At 36.1% G+C, this 11,149-nt stretch overlaps 1 protein-coding gene across 1 annotated transcript in view; it reads left to right on the top strand.

Annotated features, from left to right (window-relative positions):
- Nucleotides 1-351: 351 nt before the first annotated feature.
- LOC104083352 (G-protein coupled receptor 98-like) overlaps nt 352-11,149 on the top strand; it is a gene marked incomplete at both ends in the record, with an annotated part of 85,455 nt that continues 74,657 nt past the window's right edge. Inside the window, 13 exons of the mRNA XM_009586810.1 lie at nt 352-525; nt 922-1,104; nt 1,838-2,017; nt 2,658-2,822; nt 4,172-4,289; nt 4,855-4,978; nt 6,101-6,239; nt 6,378-6,563; nt 6,899-7,131; nt 7,621-7,769; nt 7,870-8,068; nt 8,570-8,789; nt 9,960-10,199. Coding sequence (XP_009585105.1) covers nt 352-525; nt 922-1,104; nt 1,838-2,017; nt 2,658-2,822; nt 4,172-4,289; nt 4,855-4,978; nt 6,101-6,239; nt 6,378-6,563; nt 6,899-7,131; nt 7,621-7,769; nt 7,870-8,068; nt 8,570-8,789; nt 9,960-10,199 — 2,310 coding nt within the window. The remainder of the gene's footprint in view (nt 526-921; nt 1,105-1,837; nt 2,018-2,657; nt 2,823-4,171; nt 4,290-4,854; nt 4,979-6,100; nt 6,240-6,377; nt 6,564-6,898; nt 7,132-7,620; nt 7,770-7,869; nt 8,069-8,569; nt 8,790-9,959; nt 10,200-11,149) is intronic.

The raw sequence follows: 11,149 nt of genomic DNA, 5'->3' as shown, positions 1-11,149 counted from the left end.
TTCTATGATTCTATGATTCTATGAGAATGGAGGTATTGCTTTTCAAGTTCTGGCTTAGTTTCTGAAATCTAGCCACCTTTCTTATAGATAGGAGAAACAAGTGACAGCCAGCAATACTTTCCACCGTTCTTATAGATCTGGAATCTGACTGCCAACTTCAGTTTCTAAAGCTCAGCAGAGGTAGTCTTTCTCACCTTTCACCTTCAGTGGTGTGAAGAAAGGGACTGGTTGTATGGTCCCAAGTGCTGAGAATTTTTGAACAGTAAGCAACCTACAAGTAGTCAGCTTCCTGCATGTATTATAACCTACAGTGTTTTATTAAAAAAGTGACACTTAAAAATATTTTTGCAGGACAACGTTCCAGAATTACAGGAAGGATTTATAATCAATATTACTGATGTGCAACTGGTCTATTCTGCCACTGGAGGTCAGCCAAGCGTGAAGAGGCTTGGGTTAGAAATAGCAGAAATAACAATTGAAGAAAATGATGATGCCAGAGGAGTATTTAGTTTCAATGTTACAAAGGTAAGTAAGTCCGAATGAAAAATATTTAGCATTCCAGCAGGGGAGTCTATGTTTTCAGCGCGGTTTTGATAGTGTTCTAATAGGCTTTATGACACTAAATTGTTCTGGATAAAAGGCCAGATACCAGACAAACAACTCCTTCTTAAAAGGCTCTTCACAGTTAATATATGAAATGTATTAGGGAGCTGGAAGTGCTAAAAGTGATGTCATAGAATATTCTGAAAGGGACCTCAGGAGGTCATCTAATCCAGACTTTTGCTCAGAGCAAGATCAATGCTAAATTCAGACCAATTTACAAGTGATTATGTATTTCTTTATTTTTACCTGCAAGTCAATATAAAAAAAAAAAAAGAAAAGGTTGCTGTGACACTCAGCAGTTTCTTATTGAATTTACAGGATATAACTGGAGCTGTTGCTGGTTATGAGGTACCGCCACCACAGAATATACTGAAACTTCCAGTTGTTCGACAGGCTGGGAGGTTTGGGTCAGCAATTCTGTATTGGGAAGCCATTCATTTAACTGCTAGCTTCGAAGACTTCACACCATCGTCTGGAAACCTTACATTTGCAGATGGGCAGGTATGCGCTTGCTGAAAGCTTAACTATCTCTGGGTTACCAGCTTAAGAGTGTCTCACGTTTTCTTCCAGCAGAATTTGCGTCTTTTCATTGAAAACATTTTATTCATGGCCTTATGTATGTGAATGATGCTCCTGCCTTCAGTTCTTTAACATGGAAAAGCAGAATGTTCATAAGCATTGACCAAATAGGGTTGTATGTCTTTGGTACCTCAACAACTGAAGACATAACTTCTAATACGAAAGTCTGTTACACTGAAAATTTGTAACATAACCTGTCTTCTCTATAAATTCTCAGAATAAGCCTGTATGTTTTCTTAGCTGTGTTCTGCATATATAGTTTTAAATTTCATGCTGTCCTTGACAATACAAAGGGTTTTGATTTCAAGTGAACAGAACTACTTTTGGCAAATAGAAGGATATAATTTGTGAGCAGAATTTTGGCTTAATTACAATATTGTCTACCTGCACTTTCTACTGAGTAGCAAAGTGGATCAGTTTGCTAGTTTTAATATACAAGATTTACACTGATGGACTTAAAAACCACTCTTGAAATTTTGTTATCTTCTTATAAATATACAAGTACGATAAGAAATAAGCACAATTGAACAATGTGTGTTTATCTATTATTAGATAAGATTTACCTGTTTTAGATTTCAGATCTTTTCAAAGAATTCATAGAATATTAGAAATGAAACTTTGTTGCTCTTTTTTTTTTTTTTAACGATTTCTGCAGGCTACAGGAGAAATAGAAATTACAATCATAGATGACAGTGAAGTTGAATTCCTTGAGATATTCAAGATTGCCCTAGTGAGGGTGACGGGTGGTGCAAGACTTGGGGATGACACCCTGGTAACTGTCACTATTCCACCAAATGATTCCCCTGTTGGAGTATTTGGGTTTGAAGAAAAGAATGTGAGTTTGATTTGGATTGCACTCTTTTCTGCTAAAGCTGGATAGTGGGTTTGTGTCACTAGCACATAGCCGGTTTTGGTAAGCCTTCATTGCAGTGGAAGACATGACTTCATTGAAGGGCATATTAGTGCTTGTCTTCATCTGGCTGGTAGGATGGTAATAACAATGAAAGTGCTGCTGCGTAGATGTAGATTTCTGCATGACTGAATCAATTTAATTCAGTATACTAACAATTCAGGACATCCCAGGTAGGATTTTTGGTAGTCTGTTGAATATTAAAAAGGTTTTGTAGTAGTCTGTATTACTGAAAGTGAAATTTGGAAAGAATTTATAAAACGTGTATCATCTTAGTTCTTGTCAGTGAATGAGTCTTCTGCTCTCCATTTTGCTGGTGCTGTGCCTGCTTGTGACTCATTCTCTGCAATTGTTTTGAATCATAGGGGATACAGAAATAACACGAGTGACTAATCTTTGCTAGCAGAATTCAATGCATTCCTTACGTCTCTTGTCTTGCTGTTGATTTTCACTCTTGTCTTTATTTTACATTGTAACTGATAATGTTTTTTCTTGTTTATCTCAAGTCAGTATCGCTGCCTTTTGCTGCAGACTTTCCTATGTGCTCCTTCTCTTTCTTCGTCAGGTAACAGTGAAGGAACCTCAGACACCTGATGACTCTGCTGCAGTTGTATTGCTCACTGTAAGTCGAAGTCAAGGAGGACGAGGAGCAGTAAAAGTGTTATGGATTCTTGAGGAAGAAGCCAGATATGATCTGATGCCTCTGAATGGTACCCTTCACTTCAGTGAGGTATTTCTGATATTGCAATAAATTATTTGCTATTAGATTTGTAAATACTTTCTTCTTCTTATGTGTGTTTGCATGGTTGTTGTTACGTGTTTATAGAAGTAGGGCGTTACTAAGTATTATAACACTAGGAAAAGACGAGTTTGAACTGGTGGGGTTAGCAGTATGCAGTGTTTTCAAACAGAAAAGGAAAGCTGACATGCTCTTTTTAAGGCAGTATAATGTAATCATCAGGAAGATGGGCTCTTCAAATCTGAATTGTTTTTACAATTAAGAAAGAGGAACAAAAATGTACTGAATGTGAAGAATGATTACAGAAACATTTATTCCATTGCAGTATCAGACAACTGAAAGAGAAAATTGATATTGAAAGGGTGAGAAGGATAAATGAATGCTCCAAATCTGCAGATTTTAAAAAGAAATAATAAAACACCCTCGTGACTTTCAAACAGGACAATGTTAGTTGATTTGCGTTTCATGGCAGGTTAAAAACTCTGAAGTAGGAGCCAAAACACTGGATATTGTCAAGCTATTGTTATCTTAATATTGGTCTTTTACAGTCTACTCAAAATATTTAATGAAGAAAAGTGTTTTAACGTAAAGCATTATCTATTCTGTCTGTACAAGGCTATTTTGCATTAAATAAATAGGCATACCAGTTGTTTCTTTTATTTTTAATGAGCTGGAAAATAGCCTTTTTGGGAAGACCACCAGTATCTGGCAAAGTGTTGCTATCATTTTGCTATCCTTTCTCTACTGATAGGCCCGGACATTGTTTTTTCTTCCTGAAGTTCTTATATATGCATACATGTAAGAATACAAGTATGTGTGTATGTTGTACTAAAGTTATAGAATGTCTACCTACTTTTTTTCCTATATTTTTATTTTAAGCATTTGCTACTGCGCACTGACAGTGGCAAAATGTGGATTAGACAGGAATTTGCTATGACCTAATATATCTGATCTTAACAATGTTAATCCTTAGAATGTGTGTATTCTATTGAATATCCACTTTCTGATGGAAAAGATTTTGTATAGAAAGTTTCCTCTAAGTTGAAAACTTCTATATGAATACAATATCAAAGTAATTTCAATTGTTATTCAGTTGAAAATAGCCAGGGTATTTTTGGGGTGGCACACAATGTTTGAGAGACAATTTTTACTATTTATTAATCTTCTAGAAAACATTTCAGCCAGATGAGAAATGTCATATTTAAAAAATATTACAGAATATATCAAGCCTATGCTTAACACTTGATTTGTTAAAGAAAAAAACCTTTTTTGTAATACTGTGTTTTGTTTCGTTTCACTTAATGTATATATATGTATCTTCTGGTCTTTACGTGATGCAGACTGAATCCCAGAAGCTGATTGTTTTACATGTGGTACAAGATGGTCTACTGGAGGGGAATGAAACATTTACCATTCAGCTAGTCTCTACTGGTGATGCAGAGATATCCCCTGTAAATGGTAAAGAATTAATTCACTACATTCTATTTTGAGACATTTCATGTGAGAATTCTAGTAAGTCTATTCATATTATTTTAGTCTGCAGTGCTTATATATGCTGTGTGCAGCTAATTGGTAGCAGTTTTGACTGTCAGTTTTTTTCTGAGTTGTCTCCTTGTCTGAAGAAATCAAAGAGAATTTTAGATCATAATTTTTCATTCTAAATGAATTGTTGGTGTAGACTTTTGTGTTCAGATAGTTAACACTATCTGTAAAGAATTCTTTAATAAAAAGAAGCAAAAACCAAAACCAGGTTCAGACCGGTAAAAATCATAGAGTAATTTCATTTGTAAGGGACCACTGAGAAGGCTCATCTAGTTGAAAACTCTGCTCAAGGAACAGGAGACTTCACAATTATATTAGGTTGCTGAATGCCTTGTCCACTCAAATTCTGAATATCTCCAAGGATGGGGATTCCATGGGCTCTCTGGGAAGCCAGTGCTTAACCACTCATGTCACAAAATTTACAAAAGCTAGCTCATTAGTTAGTTTTCATTTACCATGAGAAGCTTTGTTCTCTTCATAGGTGTTGCGACCATCATTATTGTGGGTGATGAAGGAGCTTCTGGGGTGGTTGGGGTAGCCCATTCATCCAAGCATGTTCTGATTGGAGAACCTTCAGGAAATTATAATGGAACTGCTCTTATTAGGTGGGTACATCACTCTTCCAAAGGAAGGACAACAGCTCAGTTTCAAAAGCTATGAGACTCCACATTTGGCAAGAATTTTGAGTGCTGCATTTCATTATCACTTCTAAAATCAGAACTATTTTTAAAATTAGATGCTTGTTTTTAAAGAAGGGCAGAATATACTATGGATGTGTCTTTTCCGTATTACTGGGGAGCTGCAAATATTCCTCTCAGTCTCCGAATTATTTACAACATTGATGCATTAAAGGAAAGAGGATTCTAATCAAAGGAAGCGGGGGAAGGGAATCAATGACATTTGAAGATGCTTTGTGCTTTTCAGGGTTGGTGCCTGAGCTGTATTTCAGTATATTGCTGTGATGGTTAGCATAAGTGGGAACTGGGTTTTTAGTTGAAACAAGATGCAATTATTTCACTGCATTCAGTCAGCTGAAAACAGGATGAAGAAATGAAGATGTTACTATACCTTCTAAGAGTAGGAAGGATTATGACACCAGCAAATATAAGCAACAGAACAGCTTCTCATGCTGCCCTGAGAAGCCCAAAAGACAAAGTGATACTTTGTGCAGCGGTAGTTGTAGATCATGTAGTATAGATCGTGTTAGGTATAGCCAAATTTTTGCTGTGACTTAGTTCACCAAGACTGATGTCATGAGTAGGATTAGGCTCTAGGTTTTTAGACAAGTAGCAGACAGAATATTTCTCAAGCAATCTCCTAGTAGTCTTCTAATGTCCTTCTGCCTTAAAAACCAAATTGCCTCTGGGCATTACTGTTAAGTCCTATTTCCCTTCTGTTTTGCGTATCTATCTTCGGAAAAGCAGAATGGAACCTAAAGAGCTCAGTTTGCAGCCCACACCTTTGGGCTATACATGCAAAGAAACTTTAAAGACCTCTCGATAAAAATACAGCTCAAGATGCCTCCCAACACAGTGAAATAAAACAGAACTGCAGAAATGTTATTACTCTGAAGAGGGAATTGTGAAGATCTTTCTAGTGACTTAGTACATTAAAAGTCAAGCTCACAGTGCTGATAACATTTCTTTCATGCAAACAATATGATATACTGTCTGTCTCTGGATATTAAAGGTAGAAAATAAAATGCATGTTTGTGTTCTTACCTGCAGCCTGATACGTGGCCCAGGGATTTTTGGTGAGATCATAATATATTGGAATATAACACCTCCTCATCACACAGAATTTATTGAGACATCGGGGACCTTGACAATGCGAGATAGGCAGTCTGCAGCAGTTGTTCTAATACAGGTATATGAGAGATTTTACACCAGTAGCTATTTCAAGTACTTCCTTCTATTTACTTAGTATCTTAGTTAGAAATTAGTTATACCTCTCTCCCTGGAAATGATTTAAATCCTTTTAGCTTTCATTGGTTCTTCTCCCTAGGCTGTAGATGACAACTGTCCTGAGGAGAAGCATTACTACCAGTTTCAACTAACTGGAATCAGTGATGGAGGACTCATAAATGAATCTAGCAGCACAGCAAATATTACCATGGCCGCCAGTGATTTTCCGTATGGAGAGTTTACATTTTCACGGGAACTATTGCAAACAACAGAAGAAGAAAAATGGGTATTAGATTGAAATTCCTTCTTATGTAAAATATTGATAGATATCAATGTTGTTGCTAGATTTATGCTTAACTTCAGGGAAAAAAAAAAATCAAAGATTTATTCTACATTTATCATAGCACAGTCTTCAGAATGGCTGTCTGAGGCTTTTGGAGTTTTTTTAATATTCTGAGAAAGCAAGCTTATCTGCTAACTTACGTGTACTCTGTACTTACTAAAGCAAATTGTTGCTACCTGACAGAACCATTGAAAAGATGCCTTTAGAACAGTCTCCTAAAGGCAACTGTAACAGAAAAACAAAGCCATTTTTTAAAGAAAATGTCCTCTTTCCATCAGGTTAACATCAGTATTGTGCGTTCCAGGGGATCCTATGGCAAAGTGCGTCTTTGCTTTCAGATAATAAATGGAACTGCAGAAGAGGGAATTGATTTCACTCCCACAGTAAGGGAATTGTTGTTTGAACCACATGAGGAGAGTAAAATGATTTTGGTTGAAATTCATGATGACGACTTTCCTGAAGGTCCTGAAGACTTTTCAGTGATGATTGCCAAAGTGGAACTCCAAGGAAGGTAAAGATAAAATTCCCGGTTGATTGACTACAAGCAGAAGAACTAACTATATTAGGAATCTGATCTACCTGCGTAAAGTCACCACTGGATTTCAGCTGTTTTACTGTAAAATTTCGTAAGACAGCTGTAATAGTAATCATAATAGGAATTGTATGTATGGGGAACCCAAGTCTTTTAACATTAGTATAAAAATTTTGCTGAATAAGATTTATTAAAGCTAAAAGTCCATACATTACATACAAGTTGTCAAGTTGCATGAAATTCAAAGAAGAAGATAAAATGAGAAAGAAAAAATTGAAAGATACACATTTCTGTGAATAAACTACTATTTTTGCATATATAATAGTTTGAAAAAGTGTGACCAAAAAGTCTTCAGTGATAACTGTCAGAAAATAAAAGTAGTTGTCATAATTGACAAATTGTCATACCTTCCTGTTAATACTTTCACAAGAATCTTTTATGGGATTTTCTTTTTTATGTTCTTGCAAGTGGATTTGATTTTACCGTGAAAGAAAATGGTCTACAGACGGATCAACCTCCAATAATAGGAAATATCTCCACAGTACGAGTCACTATAGCAAAAAGTGACAATGCAGAAGGCGTCATAGAATTTGACCCACAGTATATCCTTCTACAGGGTAAGTTTACCTTAAGTTTTCACTGTGGTTTGGAAGATAAGTCTGTGGCTATGGCATAAACTTTGAAATAAAATAACTTTTTTCTTAATTATTCTTGCAGTGGAAGAGGATGCTGGATTAATTATGATTCCTGTTGTGAGAAAGCATGGAACTTACGGCTATGTAACTGCTGATTTTCTTTCTCGAAGTATTTCTGCACTTCCTATGGATGACTATGTCATCCATAATAATTCTGTCATTTTTTATCCTGGCCAGAACCAGACATTTATTTATATCTCTATTATAGATGATGAAGAAAGGTAATTAATTTTTCAGATGTTTATTCACTAATTTACTTCTGAGAAATCCTTTTTTAGCATGTGCATGTATGCCTGTGTGTAGAATTGGAATTGAAAAACAAATTACTGCAGTGCTGAAAAATCACCTGAATTTAAAGGGGGAAAAAGAAGCTTCATTAGAGTTTCATAGTTCCTGTTAAATTTTATGCAAACAAATACATTATTTTAATGAGATTATTAGAAATTTTGTGTGTTAATAGTACTGCTGTGAATAATAAAATACTTTGCCATGTTTTTTTTTTTAATTTAACTCGAGTAGAAAATAGAACATTATTCTTATTTCAGATATCACCATTCTATGCAAATGGGAGGAATCTTCTACTGTATGCTTACAGAGATGACTTCTGTATATCTTTAAACAGATCCAGTTGGATGCATGATTGAATTACTAAGGATAGTTTTAATTTTTTTTTTTTTTTTTCCCTCTGGTATCTCAGAATCTCTTTTTCTTTTTCCATGCAGTGAATTTGCAGAGCAATTTGAAATCCAGCTGACAGGAGCCACTGGTGGAGCAGTCCTTGGGCTCCACCTAGTGAGCCAGGTCACTATTGCTAAAAGTGACTCTCCCCAGGGCATCGTCCGATTTCTCAACCAAAGTCGAATTCTTCTTCCCAATCCTGATACACCGACGGCAGTGTCCCTGGTGCTGGAAAGGACTGGAAGATTGTTAGGGGACACACAGGTGGGCCCTGGCTGTCAAAGACTGAATGCTTTCCAGTGACTAGATCCAAAAGCTCCTGCATTTTCCTTCACGAGCTTCTTTGTGACTGATTTCTAACAGGATGATTGCAGCTTTTCATTAAACATGAATTGCATATAGTTGCAGTGTAACAGAAAATGTTGTTAGCCTTTTAATCTTCTCTTTTTCCTCCTGCTTCCTTGCTTTTATTATGGTCTTGTGTACTTTTCTTTGAACTAGCTCCTAATTCCATTGAAAATATGGTTAATTTCATGCACCACCAGTAATTTGATTTAATTCAGTTGAATTACTTCCTAAAGCTGGTCAAACTTTTCTCAGTAAATTGTTTACTGTGGGTTTTCTAGATTTTTTTTTTCACTCTGTACAGACCACTGACAAACTGAAGGTACAAATATGAAGCAAGGTAGGCCTTTCACAGTCTTGGCAAATGACTGGAAAATTGGCAGTAAAGGCCATCAGCTCCTCCTCCCCAATATAAAAATTGCCTTGGTTTTCTCTGACTTTTTCTGGAAGTCATTTGGGAAAACTGGAAAACAATTAAAATGGCCAAAATAATAGTTTTAAAGTGCTGAGTACGGCCTCCTCAAAAGCAATCTAATTTGTGGGAAATTTTGAAAATATTCTAGCTTTTAATCAGGCTGAAGAAGCATGAATCATCATTTGAGGGATTAAAAACTTTTATTGCAGACTCTTAAGAAAATATTTGTCATTTTCTGTCTTGATATCACACTTCTCAGGGAATTGGTTTTGGTCACGAGTACTCATTTGGGGAGCTTCGCAAAACAAATAATGAACGGGAGCGAAATAGAAACTGGCCTGTGTGTTTCCTGTTATGCGCTAAAGAAATCTCAGTTTCTCTTCTTTTCTGTTACTAATATCTAGAATTTCATAAACTGGCATTGTGGCTAACTGACACTTCAAAATTTTCACTTGTAATTTGTCATGTTTATTTTGCCAAAGGATTATATATTTTCCCACATAGAATTAATTATGAATATTTTGTATTCTGTATGAACAGAAGCAAAGATTTAAACATAGCTAGTTACCAGATACAAGAGTTTTTATGTCACTTGTGGTACTCTGTCATATTTCCCACTGGGAGGCTGTTATAATATATCACGACTCTAAATCTGAATCTAATATCTTCCACAGATTAACTGGGACATCTTGGGACCCAATTCAGAAGAGATTTTATCTCCCCTGAATAGTGACATTGGTGACCCTGTGAATGGATCATTCTATTTTGAAGAAGGAGAAGGAGGTCTGAGAGCTATTAATCTGCAAATCTATCCTCATGAAGAAGTTGAAGTTCAGGAGATCTTCATTATTAGGCTGAGCCTTATGAAAGGTGAAACAGAAATAGATCCTAAGGCAAACAATATTACACTAATAGTAAGTCATTATTGCTTTTCTTTCTTCTGAGATCTCTGTTGATATTGGTATTTATCCTGCAAAACTGTTAAAAATTAATAATTATTGCATAGTTTGTCATTTGGCTTTTTTGTCCCTTGTACCACTTAGGTGCATTGTTACAGCTTCACTTAAGAAAGAAGGCAAAGAATCTGTCAGTAAAAATTGGTGTATAAGCACTGACCTGGCCCTCTTAATTTGCAGAATTCTGTGGTTCTCTTCGGAGAGAGCATGTATTGGGTCTTCATTTCTAAATGTCAGTTTGTTGTTCATCCCTTCTTGACCTCTTCTTCTGCTCCAGCTATCGTATATAAAAGAGAGAATCTGACTATTGCAGAGCAAGAGAAATGCAGAAATTTGAGGGAGAAGGCAGAGGGAGTTGTCAAAGACAAATTATTGCTCTAGAGATACTGCAACTAAGGAAATATTTATAAGGCTGTTATAAGAAGCCCGCAAAAAAAAAAAAAATCTTTCCTAGAAACTGGATTTTTTTTTTTTTTCCTGGTCTGTAAAGTGTTGATGGAATTAGCTCCTATTTCCACAGACTCCTTAATTTCTCCTTCAGGGACACAGGTTTATTCCTTGGACTGGAATGTTCCATCCTGCACACCAATGAGTTGGCTTCTCGGTAGTGTGTTACAACTGGTGTTACAACTCAGTTGTAAGTCAGTTCACCATGAATTCTTGTTGCAGCTAGTGATTCATGCAGATGGATGTGGATGAGCTCTATCCCAGAGGGCTGAGTTTGCAAACTGACAATGTTAGAAGAGTTTCTGTACACTAGCCCAAGGTGCCTGAGCATTTCCTGCTTTAATAGCAGAATATTCAGACAGAGCATTTGAAATAAAACTCTGTCCTTTTCTTCCTTGGATAGTGCCAAAAATCTGAAAAGAGAACACTCATACTTTCTCTGCTGTCTCTTAGTATCTTAT

Source organism: Fulmarus glacialis, unplaced genomic scaffold, assembly GCF_000690835.1.
Source record: "Fulmarus glacialis isolate BGI_N327 unplaced genomic scaffold, ASM69083v1 scaffold8171, whole genome shotgun sequence".
Taxonomy (NCBI): Eukaryota; Metazoa; Chordata; class Aves; order Procellariiformes; family Procellariidae; genus Fulmarus; species Fulmarus glacialis.
This window is presented reverse-complemented; position numbering and strand designations above follow the sequence as displayed.